The sequence below is a fragment of the Kogia breviceps genome, chromosome X (assembly GCF_026419965.1).
Source record: "Kogia breviceps isolate mKogBre1 chromosome X, mKogBre1 haplotype 1, whole genome shotgun sequence".
Lineage (NCBI taxonomy): Eukaryota > Metazoa > Chordata > Mammalia > Artiodactyla > Physeteridae > Kogia > Kogia breviceps.
This window is the reverse complement of record NC_081330.1, coordinates 29,456,872-29,471,647: the sequence shown is the minus strand read 5'-3', so window position 1 is coordinate 29,471,647 and position 14,776 is coordinate 29,456,872. Positions and strand designations below refer to the sequence as shown.

The 14,776-nt window shown below is 38.3% G+C and overlaps 1 protein-coding gene across 3 annotated transcripts in view; it reads right to left on the bottom strand.

The window, feature by feature from the left end:
• The window catches only part of KLHL13 (kelch like family member 13), a 187,992-nt gene that overhangs the window by 69,669 nt on the left and 103,547 nt on the right, over positions 1 to 14,776 (bottom strand). The window contains exons 1-2 of one of the 3 annotated variants that reach the window (XM_059049664.2): positions 2,466 to 2,647; positions 706 to 771 (exon numbers count right to left, since the gene is read on the bottom strand). The exons of the other annotated variants lie outside the window; for them this stretch is intronic. Of the exons in view, the coding sequence (XP_058905647.1) occupies positions 706 to 771; positions 2,466 to 2,506 (107 nt within the window). The 5' untranslated portion in view covers positions 2,507 to 2,647. Of the gene's footprint in view, positions 1 to 705; positions 772 to 2,465; positions 2,648 to 14,776 lie in introns of those variants that run through there. 3 annotated transcript variants of the gene reach the window in all.

The following is a 14,776-nucleotide window of genomic DNA, read 5'->3' as shown; positions in this document are numbered from 1 at the left end:
CACCCCCGCTCAGGATGACCCCGGTCAGAATGAGGTTCTGTTTTCTGTCTCTGTGCCTGGCCTTCCTCAGCGTATCAGCATTGGCTGCTCACCAATCGTTGTCTGTCCCCACTGTCCATGGCTATTATCTTGCCCTCCCACTCTCCAGACCCTTCCAGGTCTGGGAGAGTCTGAAAGCAAGGTCTCCAGCTGGCGGACAGATTTGGAGGCAGACAGACACATGCAAAGTGGGAAATTGTGAAGTACAGCAATTAGGAAACAGAGATAGTATGAGTTACACTGATTGTGCAATACAGGGTAGAAGTTAAAGACTCGTTTTAAACTTTTTCAATGAGGAAGGGTGCCGAAGAGGACAGAGCTGGACACCTGTGGTCTGCTTGTAGCTGTGCCACAAACTTGTAACCTCTCGTGTTATCCTCCTCATCTGTAAAATAGGGAAGATGCCAGACTCACAGCAGTGTGATAAGAACCAACTGAACTTGTGTTTGTGAAAGCACATTGGAAAATATAAAGCACAATACAATGATGTGTGGTATTTCTTTGATGAAATAATTTCTTTTTTTTTGTCTTAATAAACACAGTACCCTAGATGTTATTGAAAGTTTCTTTGATGACTGAATGGCTTCTAGTACCTCAGGGTCTTTTTTATGAAAATAAATTCTCATTGACAAAAAGGTAGAAGAAGATGCAGACCCTTAGACATACCCTGAAGTTGATTTTTTGAATATATCCTTGAAATCGGCTTGTTTTAAAGATAATTGCCTCCGTCTCCTGAAAGTGGAGTGCAAAAAAAAAAAAAAAAAAACTCTGGTTAATTGTGGCTTTATTGTATGTAGTTCAAAATTTTCAAAGCATACTCTGCAAATATTTTAGCTATAAATTAATAAACCATATCTATAAATGCTGAACAGTTAAGACTACATAGAACAATTTAAAAATATGTGAATTAACTTTTAAAAAAAAACCTTAACTAGCAAACCATAAGATTCTATTTGTTTTTATCTATGTTCTCTTAATGTTTCAGAAAGTCTGGAATAAAGATTGACATTGAATACAACATTTATTGGCAGCTGATCTAAAAGGCTAAACTAGACAAATTTGGACACAAGGAAACACTTTTCCAGTAAATATATACTCAGCCTTGGAATGCTTTGTCATTATCTAGCTTTTTAAGCCTAAAGTTCAATTCTTTGCTGATATACTGTTTTGCCATAAAAACCAGAAAGCAAATGGCACCAGCTTTCAGAGAACAGATGGCTAATGTTCTTCTAGGTTCATTTACTATATTTTCTTATTTTCATACTGCTTGTAATTAATAAAAACATATAAATGGATGTATTGTTTCCTAACGAGAAGATTTTGTTTTTGGGAAGTTCTGTCATATACCTAACTCCTTTGGGCTAATACAAAAGGCAACGATGAGCAGACATAATTCTGGTACTGCCTCAGGAATGCAGTTTTAAAAATAGAGACTACTACAGAAGCACTGCAGTATATGCTGTCAACACGCTTAAAACAGTAAAGTATGCTGGCAGGTGTCTGAGGAGCTCTAACAAAAAATTCAATTTATTTACATTTATTTCATTTATGTTGCAATTAGCTTAGAGAAAGTAAACATTACTAAGCATTACCTTTGTCTAACTTCTTCTTCAAAATAAACAGACTTGGTATTTTTCTGGGTCATCTCACAAGCACTATTGCATTATTAAAGTCACAACTAAATCAAAGTCATGGTCTAATAGTATCTTTAAAAAGACCTTGGCAGAAACCTTATCCAAAATGTTATTCTACATCTAATGACTTGTTATACAAAAGGTAGGTAGCAAGTATTTTATTTTTTTTAATGATAAATTGAAAACAGCTTCTCCTTAATGGCAATACTATTTCAAAGTCTACTTTTACTATACACATAAAAATTATTTTTGAATCATAAAAAGCTACAATGGGTTAAATTCATATTTGTCATGTCTTAACAATAAGCCTCACCAAGCAAATAACAATTATATATTTTTTGGCTTAAAAATACATTAAAGTATTTTTAAATACAGATTATTTTATATTCCTATTAATATTATTCCTTTCTTTTGTGTATTTAAGAAGAATCTGGTGTGCCACCTTCTGGTAACTGAGTGAAATTATGTATCTTCACACAAGTCACTATTCTTTATTTTAACTTTAAAAATATATATATATTTCTTAACCTGTATTACATTTAAGCTATATAAATAAATCTATACCATAGTCTGAAATAAAGTAAAATTTCCCTAGTGATTTTTTTTTTTTTAAATCAAGCTTTACACATGCTTCCTATGATTTTTCCATGGTTACCAATATGTCTCCTGAATTCTACAATACATATAAAATTGATTTCTGAACACCGTTTCACAGCCACATATGAAAACAACAGGCTTGCCATTTTAATGAATAAGTAACAGCAGTAAATAAAGAAAAAGAAGTTCTCTTACCAATAAGCCCATTTTTCTCTTAAGGTTTGAACTCTCATCATTTGTCATGTTCTTGTGGATCCCTCTCTCATCAAATTCTCTGGAGTTTTAAAGTTGAGAGCTGTAATGCACAGCTAGGCTCCTCTACATAGTAGCGCACCCCAGTGCATCTGCCTGGTATAACGCTTCACAGTTGTAGCTCCCAAAAGCAGAAACAAGCTTTATGTATTCAAAACCTATGCACTGCACACCTTCCCTTGATAGGAAATTGTAGTCAGCGTGGCTGAACTATTTACATTTCTTATCTTAACTCCTGATCCGATATGAAGATCAGAACCACATGAATCTCGAGCTTAGTTACAGTAAACTGAACAAGAACAGTGCGTTCATCTTCAGAGCAGAGGTGGGGTGAGACAAATACTAACACCAGGAGATCTGACCGAGAAAAAAAAAAACCCAAACATGTTTATCTTATTTTTTCAAGGGTCACTGTCCTGATATTCGTCATGTTACCTTAAATCTTTATTATCTTTAACTCTTCTCTCCCAGTCCCTAGTAGCCAACCAATAACTCCTATCCTTTACTCTTTATCAATTTTCCAGGAATCTAACCCCTACTGTTTCTTTGTTTTTTTTTAACAAATGAACTATATATTTCCAAAAAAAAATGCATATAACTGGTCTCTCTGCATCTCCCATCTTTAATCTAGCAATCACATTGCTTCTAGATGACTCTCTTAACATACAACTATACATGGTGTAAATTAAATGTGCCGAAAATATTTTCTTCAAATATTTGTCAAGAACTTGCTACATGTTAGGTATGTACTCGGTTAGGTGATATAGATGACATGGTGAATAAGATACAATCCCGTGCTTTCAGGAAGCTTCTAGTTGAGTGAGGGAAGCAAACATGTACTCTGACAGCACAGAATATGGTGTAGAAGTTTTAGCAGCATAAGCCCAGGATTTGACAGCAGCAGAGGAACAATGAAATTAGTGCTGCAACTGAGGCTGAAGAATGAGGCATTCACCAGGTGGACTCCAGCAAAAGACAGTCTGTGCAGACACACAGAGGTTTGAGGATTACAACATGTTGGGAGAATCGGGAAAGTCCTCAGTACAAATGGAAGGAGTTTCAGGTACATGGTGTTGAGGGGAGTGGATTTTAAGATACACAAAACCATATCACAGAAGACCTTACGTGCCAGCAAAGAGGTTTCGATTTTATCCTATGAGCTACAAGAAGCCATTTCTTGAAAGAGTGGATCACTCAAGGAATTAAACAATTACACCCAACACGCAAAACTCAAGACAAGCCAGCCAATCTATTCTTCCAATTCACAGCCTAGTATCTCCTAACACCAACTTCCCATTCTATACCTCACAAGGTAGCTTTGTTCTTCCTCTCCTTTGCTCCAGAGGTCCTCCTGCAAGAAATCCCTTCCCCAGTCCACTTTTCTAAACTTCATTCATCCTTCTAGACCCAACTCAAATTGCATTCTTTTCTGTGATGTCTTCCATGGTAATCTGAGTCTACAGTTTACAAATGTTCCTCCATCACATGGACCATACTATGCATTCTTCCTAATGCACACAATGTTCAAGAAACTTTTCTGACACTTTATAAAGTGAAGCAAGACGGCAAGGAAAAGACACTAAGGCAAAAGCCAGAGCACGAGGGTAAGTGGCCTAAGAAAGTAAACCTCCCCAGACTTCCCAGTACACACTAATCTCACTAACTTTCTTCACCACTCTCAAGCCTAAAAAGAAAAGAATATGGATGTAAGAGAACTAGATCTGGATTGGGCAGCAACTCTGCATTACTATGCAACATTGTTGGCTGTAAATATCACAGCTCTGGTTCAAAACCTCCAGAGAATTGATGAGAAATGGATACCAACAGAATAGCTAAATGATGGAGCTGTGATCTTTGGAAGAAAAGAGTTGGGGGGGGGGGGGCTGTGATTGTTGCTTTACTACTTGCAGTAAAACACGAGAATTCACCTGAAGGTCCATACCATAAACAAAAAGAATTCATGAAGACCACAGAAATAGATGGCAGAGTGAGGACAGGGGATTGGATCCAGAAGGTTTAGAATCTCATGAAGTATTAAGGGAGAAAATCCAAGTGTAAGAAGAGGGTGTGTTAAAAAAGGGATAATAGTGTTAGCTGGGAGATTAATCTAGGATAAGAAGCTTTACCAGAGAAACGTGTGCTGGGGTGTAAATATTTAGTGTTCTCTTGCTGTAGAACCACACCCCACTATGCTCAGTGTCAGTCAGATAAGCTCTCGTTGAAGTTGGCATTTAGCATTCAGTTTTGTCTCATCCTTTTTCTGTATACATACTTTCTTACATTTATGCAATGACGCAAAAACCATGGTGCTTGCTTTCACTTGCCAATAAAAAATCTTTTCATCTTCTTCAACCACTTTATGTTAAAGTGGGTTAAGAGGAGTCTGCCAATAATTTCAAAAAGTAGTTAATACTGGAAAATATTCTCTCAATGACTTAAAAATGCCCTAGATAAAAGCTATCTACACCTTCTTTCTTGTTTATTGAGTGCAAAAGCTGACCACTTTTCCTTTCCACTAACTTGTAAGGAAAACATTCAAATTCAGAAAAAAAAAAAATGGAAGAATGTGATTTTGGATGTGTGCCACACTTTTCTCAAGAAATCTTCAAAAAAGGGCAGTATTTAGGGGACATAAAAATGATTTAATCCACTGGGTTTTTGGAAGAATATTTTAAAACTATGTATGAATGGTACCATAGATTTTATTTATTTTTATTTATTTATTTTTGGCTGCATAGGGTCTTCATTGTTGCATGCAGGCTTTCTCTAGTTGCGGTGAGCGGGGGCTACTCTTCATTGAGGTGCACGGGCTTCTCATTGCAGTGGCTTCTCTTGTTGCGGAGCACGGGCTCTAGGTGTGCGGGCTCCAGTAGCTGCAGCACACGGGCTCAGTAGTTGCGGCTCACAGGCCCTAGAGCGCACAGGCTTCAGTAGTTGCGGCACATGGGCTCAGTAGTTGCAGCGTGCAGGCTCTAAGGTGTGTGGGCTTCAATAGTTGTGGCACGCAGGCTCAGTAGTTGGGGCTCAGGGGCTCTAGAGCGCAGGCTCAGTAGTTGTGGCGCACAGGCTTAGGTGCTCCACGGCATGTGGGATCTTCCCGGACCAGGGATTGAACCCGTGTCCCCTGCACTGTCAGGCGGATTCTTAACCACTGCACCACCAGGGAAGTCTGGTACCATAGATTTTAAAACAAAGAGAGAGTAAGCCAGACTATTTCAACATTTAGTTTTGTGGAAAACAAAACAATTGCTAGAGTATTTCTGCCATAGGTGAAAAAATAATAAGAATAAGACCAGGGCTTGAACCCGTGTCTCCTGCATTGGCAGGCGGATTCCCAACCACTCTACCACCAAGGAAGTCCTTCACTGTTGCTCTTTAAATGATACTGTGGTACTCTCTCTCTTCAGACCCAACAGGATATTGGTTTGATGGCATCCAAGGAATGTTGCCTTCCATCAAGCCATCAGCCACTGCAGGCGCCCTGTCAGTGTACCCTGAGGGGAATTCAGGATGGATTAAGATACATATCTAAGGCATAATTTCAATGAGCCCAGCCTCTTACATCTTCCCATACATAGAAAAGCACGAAAATCATTAACTTGAGATTTTTGTCTTTTGTGATTAGCAGTAGTCTTTTGATGTTCAGCTACATGCTTTTTCCTTTTAAGCAAAAACTCCTGTATATCTTGGCTCCTCCCTTATCTCTTCGGAACAATTCCTCAGAGCTCTCTGAGAGGCTGTCTCCCAGGCTACAGTCCTTAGTGAGGTCCCTGAATAAAACATAACTCATAACTTTTAGGTTGTGGATTTTTCTTCACTTGACAGATGGATGGAGAGTTGAATGGCTCAATAACTGAACTGAGCAAAGGAAACAGCTACAATAAGGAAGGGAAATGTCAATTATCTTTTGCCTAAGTCAAGACAGTATTTTTTTAAAATTAATTTTATTTATTTTTATACAGCAGATTCTTATTAGTTATCCATTTTATACATATTAATGTATATATTTCAATCCCAATCTCCCAATTCATCACACCACCCACCCCCGGCACTTTCTGCCCTTGGTGTCCATATGTTTGTTCTCTACATCTGTGTCTCTATTTCTGCCCTTCAAACCGGTTCACCTGTATCATTTTTCTAGGCTCCACATATATGCGTTAATATTTGATATTTGTTTTTCTCTTTCTGACTTACTTCACTCTGTATGACAGTCTCTAGATCCAACCACATCTCTACAAATGACCCAATTTTGTTCCTTGTTATGGGTGAGTAATATTCCATTGTATATAGGTACCACATTTTCTTTATCCATTCATCTGTCGATGGGCATTTAGGTTGCTTCCGTGACCTGGTTATAGTAAATAGTGCTGCAATGAACATTGGGGTGCATGGGTCTTTTTGAATTATGGTTTTCTCTGGGTATATGTCCAGTAGTGGGGCTGCTGACTCATATGGTAATTCTATTTTTAGTTTTTTAAGGAACCTCTATACTGTTCCTCACAGTGGCTGTATCAATTTACATTCCCACCAACAGTGCAAGAGGGTTCCCTTTTCTTCACACCCTCTCCAGAATTTGTTGTTTGTAGATTTTATGATAATGGCCATTCTAAGAAGTGTGAGGTGATTCATCATAGTAGTTTTGATTTGCATTTCTCTAATAATTAGTGATGTTGAGCAGCTTTTCATGTGGCTCTTGGCCATCTGTATGTCTTCTTCGGAGAAATGTCTATCTAGGTCTTCTGCCCATTTTTTGATTGGGTTGTTTGTTTTTTAAATATTGAGCTGCATGAGCTGTTTTTACATTTTGGAGATTAATCCATTGTCCATTGATTTGTTTGCAAATATTTTCTCCCATTCTGAGGGTTGTCTTCTTGTCTTGTTTGTAGTTTCCTTTGCTTTGCAAAAGCTTTTAAGTTTCATTAGGTCCCACTTGTTTATTTTTGTTTTAACTTCCATTACTCTGGGAGGTGAGTCAAAAAAGATCTTGCTGTGATTTATGTCAAAGAGGATTCTTCCTATGTTTTCCTCTAAGAGTTTTATAGTGTCCAGTCTTACAATTAGGTCTCTAATCCATTTTGAGTTTATTTTTGTGTATGGTGTTAGGGAGTGTTCTACTTTTATTCTTTTACATGTAGCTGTCCAGTTTTCCCACCACCACTTACTGAAGAGACTGTCTTTTCTCCATTGTACATCCCTGCCTCCTTTGTCATAGATTAGTTGACCATAGGTGTGTGGGTTTATGTCTGGGCTTTCTATCCTGTTCCATTGATCTGTATTTCTGTTTTTGTGCCAGTACCATATTGTCTTGATTTCTGTAGCTTTGTAGTATAGTCTGAAGTCAGGGAGTCTGATTCCTCCAGCTCCATTTTTTTCCCTCAAGACTGCCTCGGATATTCGGGGTCTTTTGTGTCTCCATACAAATTTTAAGATTTTTTGTTCTAGTTCTGTAAAACATGCCATTGGTAATTTGATAGGGATTGCACTGAATCTGTAAATTGCTTTGGGTAGTACAGCCATTTTCACAATGTTGATTCTTCCAATCCAAGAACATGGTATATCTCTCCATCTGTTGGTATCATCTTTAGTTTCTTTCAGCAGTGTCTTATAGTTTTCTGCACACGGGTCTTTTGTCTCCCTAGGTAGGTTTATTCCTAGGTATTTTATTCCTTTTATTGCAATGGTAAATGGGAGTGTTTCCTTAATTTCTCTTTCAGATTTTTCATCATTAGTATATAGGAATGCAAGAGATTTCTGTGCATTAATTTTGTATCCTGCTACTTTACCAAATTCATTGATTAGCTCTAGTAGTTTTCTGGTGGAATCTTTAGGATTCTCTACATATAGTATCATGTCATCTGCAAACAGTGACACTTTTACTTCTTCTTTTCCAATTTGTATTCCTTTTATTTCTTTTTCTTCTCTGATTGCTGTGGCTAGGACTTCCAAAACTATGTTGAATAATAGTGGCGAGAGTGGACATCCTTGTCTTGTTCCTCATCTTAGAGGAAATGCTTTCAGTTTTTCACCACTGAGAATGATGTCTGCTGTGGGTTTCTCATATGTGGCCTTTATTATGTTGAGGTAGGTTCCCTCTATGACCACTTTCTGGAGAGTTTTTATCAAAATGGGTGTTGAATTTTGTCAAAAGTTTTTTCTGCATCTATTGAGATGATCATATGGTTTTTCTTCTTCAATTTTGTTAATTATGGTGTATCACATTGATTGATTTGCATATATTTAAGAATCCTTGCATCCCCGGGATAAATCCTACTTGATCATGGTGTATCATCCTTTTAATGTGTTGTTGGATTCTGTTTGCTAGTATTTTGTTGAGGATTTTTGCACCTATATTCATCAGTGATATTAGTCTGTAATTTTCTTTTTTTGTAGTATCTTTGTCTGGTTTTGGTATCAGGGTGATGTTGGCCTCATAGAATGAGTTTGGGAGTGTTCTTTCCTCTGCAATTTTTTGGAAGAGTTTGAGAAGGATGGGTGTTAGCTCTTCTCTAAATGTTTGATAGAATTCACCTGTGAAGCCATCTGGTCCTGGACTTTTGTTTGTTGGAAGATTTTTAATCACAGTTCCAATTTCATTACTTGTGATTGGTCTGTTCATATTTTCTATTTCTTCCTGGTTCAGTCTTGGAAGGTTATACCTTTCTAGGAATTTGTCCATTTCTTCCAGGTTGTTCATTTTACTGGCATAGAGTTGCTTGTAGTAGTCTCTTAGGATGCTTTGTAGTTCTGACGTGTCTGTTTTAACTTCTTTTTCATTTCCAAGTTTATTGATTTGCGTCCTCTCCCTCTTTTTCTTGATGAGTCTGGCTAATGGCTTATCAATTTTGTTTATCTTCTCAAAGAACCAGCTTTTAGTTTTATTGATCTTTGCTATTGTTTTCTTTGTTTCTATTTCATTTATTTCTGCTCTGATCTTTATGATTTCTTTCCTTCTACTAACTTTGCGTTTTGTTTCTTCTTCTTTCTCTAGTTCCTTTAGGTGTAATGCTAGATTGTTTATTTGAGATTTTCCTTGTTTCTTGAGGTAGGCTTGTAGAGCTATAATCTTCCCTCTTAGACCTGCTTTTGCTGCATCCCATAGGTTTTGGATCGTCGTGTTTTCATTATCATTTCTCTCTAGGTATTTTTTGATTTCCTCTTTGATTTCTTCAGTGATCTCTTGGTTATTTAGTAATGTATTAGTTAGCCTCCATGTATTTGTGTATCTTCACGTTTTTTTTTCCCCTGTAATTGATTTCTAATCTCACAGTGTTGTGGTCAGAAAAGATGCTTGATATGATTTCAATTTTCTTAAATTTACTGAGGCTTGATTTGTGACCCAAGATGTGATCTATCCTGGAGAATGTTCCACGTGCCCTTGAGAAGAAAGTGTAATCTGCTGTTTTTGGATGCAATGTCCTATAAATATCAATTAAATCTATCTGGTCTATTGTGTCATTTAAAGCTTGTGTTTCCTTATTAATTTTCTGTTTGGATGATTTGTCCATTGGTGTAAGTGAGGTGTTAAAATCCCACACTATTACTGTGTTACTGTCAATTTCCTCTTTTATAGCTGTTAGCAGTTGCCTTATGTGTTGAGGTGCTCCTATGTTGGGTGCATAAATATGTACAGTTGTAATATCTTCTTCTTGGATTGATCCCTTGATCATTATGTAGTGTCCTTCCTTGTCTCTTGTAACATTTTAAAGTCTATTTTATCTGATATGAGTATTGCTACTCCATTTTTTTAAAATTTCCATTTGCATGGAATATCTTTTTCCATCCCCTCACTTTCAGTCTGTATGTGTCCCTAGGTCTGAAGTGAGTCTTTGTAGACAGCATATAGATGGGTCTTGTTTTTGTATCCATTCGGCGAGCCTGTGTCTGTTCATTGGAGCATTTAATCCATTCACGTTTAAGGTGATTATCAATATGTATGTTCCTATTACCATTTTCTGAATTGTTATGGGTTTGTTTTTGTAGGTTCTTTTCTTCTCTTGTGTTTCACACTTAGAGAAGTTCCTTTAGCATTTGTTGTAAAGCTGGTTTGGTGGTGCTGAATTCTCTTACCTTTTGCTTGTCTGTAAAGGTTTTAATTTCTCCATTGAATCTGAATGAGATCCTTGCTGGGTAGAATAATCTTGGTTGTAGGTTTTCCTCTTTCATCACTTTAAATATGTCCTGCCACCCCCTTCTGGCTTGCAGAGTTTCCCCTGAAAGATCAGCTGCTAACCTTATGGGTAGTCCCTTGTATGTTATTTGTTGCTTTTCCCTTGCTGCTTTTAATATATATTTTTTGTATTTAATTTTTTATAGTTTGATTAATATGTGTCTTGGTATGTTTCTCCTTGGGTTTATCCTGTATGGGACTCTCTGCATTTCCTGGACTTGGGTGGCTATTTCCTTTCCCATGTTAGGGAAGTTTTCGACTATAATCTCTTCAAATATTTTCCTGGATCCTTTTTCTCTGTCTTCTCCTTCTGGGACCCCTATAATTCGAATGTTGTTGTGTTTAATGTTGTCCCAGAGGTCTCTTAGGCTGTCTTCACTTCTTTTCATTCTTTTTTCTTTATTCTGTTCTGCAGCAGTGAATTCCACCATTGTGTCTTCCAGGTCACTTATCCGTTCTTCTGCCTCAGTTATTCTGCTACTGATTCCTTGCAGTGTATTTTTCATTTCAGTTATTGTATTGTTCATCTCTGTTTGTGCTTTAATTCTCCTAGGTCTTTGTTAAACATTTCTTGAATCTTCTTGATCTTTCTTTCCATTCTTTTTCTGAGGTCCTTGGTCATCTTCACTATCATTATTCTGAATTCTTTTTCTGGAAGGTTGCCTATCTCCCCTTCATTTAGTTGTTTTTCTGGGGTTTTCTCTTGTTCCTTCATCTGGGCCAAAGTCCTCTACCTTTTCATTTTGTGTCTCTGTGAATGTGGTTTTCCTTCCACAGCCTTTAGAATTGTAGTTCTTCTTGATTTTGCTGTCTGCCCTCTCAGTATTTGTAAAGCTAGAAACTGAAGAAATGCATTTCACTGGTTTATCACCACCTAGACCAGTGAACACTGAAAAATGAAAAGTGTCTCCTGAAACCAGTCATTTCTACAGACTGCTAACTGAAAAGGATAAAAGCATATTCTTTGGACTGTTACACCCTATTAATTTATCATAACCAGTGATGATGAAAGAGTGAATCACAAAATCCAATTTTGACAATAACTGCTTCACTACATTGAACAAAAAAATAAAATATAAAACAGTGAATTCAACCAAGCAAGCCACTGAACATCACCAATACATAGTAACTCAAAGGGTATGCTGAGCAGTCACTAGTAAAATACACAAATGTGGCACAGGAGGGCCCAATGCTAACAAGACTCTATAACTTTCAAAATAGAGAAAAATATACATATTTGATTAATGACCTATGAAACTTCCGTTCCAATATGGAAATTATAATTTAGGCTTAAGGAAATGTCTCAAATCCTTCTCTTACCCCATTTCCTGCCCCCCCTTATGCAACTGGCAGGGTAGAAATGGCAAGGATATTAACATAATGAACAATATCAGGAATAAAAGACAAAGCAGTTCCCCATAGGGAAGAGCCTATTCACAACACAGTCTAACACATGCATAGGGTTAGGGAGAGGGGGTGGTGGCTTCTGCAGCTGTAAGGGCTCACTGATGTGGATCATTAACCACTGTCTTCTGTGTATTCTCTGGTATGGTTAGAAAGGCTGGAGGGTTTTATTTAAATAAAATAATATGGTCTTATAAAAGGGAGCTGTGTTTTGCTACCACTGGATTTGAATTTTGCCATTGGGACACAGAAATATAGTGTATAAGTCCCTATGGGCTAGTTGGAAATACAAGAGTCATAAAAGCCTCTAGGATCTTGTATCCTAAAGGAAAGATTGGCTCAGAAGAATAATCAGCCATCCGGGGAAACAGACACCAACAGTTAAAGCAATCAGTCCCAGAACAATGAAAAATCGGTAGCAAAAGATAGGATTCTGTATTAACTAATCATGCAACAGCCAAGAGTAAACCTAACTCGCCATCTTTTCTAATCCGACATTTAGAATTAATTATGGCTTCCTTATTGCTTTCATCATCTCAGCGTTCCATGACTCCTTATTTGTGTGGATGTAGACTCCACTTTCAAGGTCCCCTCAACCCCAGCCCCACCTTGTTTATTCAACCCTATTTCCCATTATAAGCCATCCCAGAGTTGCACATATCTGGAAAACACAGACCCCTTTACCCAGAATTGCCATGGGAGTTACAGCTTTTTTTAAAAAATTACAATTTATAGTTTCTATAGATTCAAGAAAATCCAGACGGAAGTGTTACACAGAAACAATTTTGGGGAGGGAGGTCAAGGGAAAAGGGAAATTAGTAGAGGCTTCCCTTGTCCCCAAATATCTTTTCCTACAGTACCAACTCTCCGTCCAATAAACTTTCTCTCCAACCCTTGTGCCTACCTCTCCTCTCCTCTCCTCTCCTCTCCTCTCCTCTCTCTCTCATTGTTTGCTCTGTACTACTGCCAGAAATTCCAGCAATTACAGGTTCATTTTATCATTTTAGCTAAATAGAAGTTTGCTGAAATTGTACCAAGTACAATTGCCGGGATGAGGTAGCTATCAGTTTTTCACACCTTGGTGTGAATGAGTTCAGTCAAGTTTCTTCAAAGAGCAGAGAGCTACTGCCCTTAGGGAATAGGGAAGGCTGGTAGTGAGAGGGCCCCTTCTGGAATCCTGGCAACCTGGGGTGTGGTGTTATTTGAGGAAGTTGGCAGGGGGCCTTGCTGGATAGAGAAACTTGACTAGAGATAGAGAAAGAGAAGCTGAGACAGAGAAGGGTGCAGAAAGGGTCATAAGAGAACAACCAAGCTCAACTTCCAGTACCACTGTGTCTTCCACCCCAGAGTCCACCATGCCTTTCCGGATCCCCTGCTCCCAGGCCCTGGAGCCCAAGCTAGTACTGCCCATGGGCTAGATCAGCTCCTTAAGTAGGTGAAATACAATACGTGGGGCAGGGCCAGAAACCTCACCGTCATATATATGATGTATCATGTCCAAACAAATAATCTGTAAATAAACCTTTATAATTCATGGCATTGATAGGTTGGGAACTCCTTGTACTTTTCAACATATAACTCCTCCCCCCCCCAGTACACACCCCCTCAGCAGGTGGTCTCTTCTGTTTTGGAGATGCTGTTTTTTTCTGTCACTATCCATTCAATTCATAAAACATTTCCTTTGCCTGGATTGTGGTTGTTCCTCTGTTCTTAAGTTCCAAATCAAGCTCTACCTTTTTTAAAAAAACCAAAAAAACCACCATAAAAACCTGTTAGTCTTTTATTTATTTGTTTGTTTATTTATTTTCATGTGTGCTGCATGCGGGATCTTAGTTCCCCAATCAGGGACTGAACCTGTGCCCCCTACGGTGGAAGTGTGGAGCCCTAACCACTGGACCGCCAGGGAAGTCGCCAGCTCTACTTTTCTGACGCCTAATTGGATTCTCCAACCAAATGCCCCCTTTTCTAAACTCTTGCAGGGCTCACCTCAGCCTCTGAAATAAAGACTGAAAGCTAACTTTCTACAGACAGAGAACGTTCATTCATCCCCCCCAAACAATTAATAAGCACCTACTTTTGCTGTGTTTAGGCTGGAAGTTCAAACCTGAGTAAGCCCAGCTCCCCACAACCCTAAAGGTGGCCAAAGCCCAGGGAGTATCAAATACAGTCACAATACGATGTGAGATGCATGACAAGTGGAGGTGACAAGAATGCACATGGAGCGCCCTAACTGGGCAGGGAATGGAGCAAGTTCCACAGAGGTGACACCTGAGCTGAGTTTTTAAGAATAAGCAGGGGTGGGTCAGGCAGTCAAGTGACAGCGAGGGAATGGTGAGGAGAGAGGGAGGCAAACTAGTTCAGGGATAATTGCAATTATGACAACATAAAGTCTTAAACTAAAGTAGTAGGGAGGGACATTCAAAAAAATTTTTAGGAAATAGAAGAGATAGGACTCACTGACCAGAGATGACGATAATGGCTAATACTTGTTGATCAATTGCCATGTGCTAAGTAGTGTTATAAATGCTTTACTCAGTAAACCATTTAACTTATCTTTACTATGACCTTATAACGTAGGTCCTATTAATATCCCCATTTTACAGAAGAGCAAAGTAAGGAATAGAAAAATCAAGTGCCATGAGGTATACAACGAGTAAACACTGGGACTGGAATCCGACTCCAG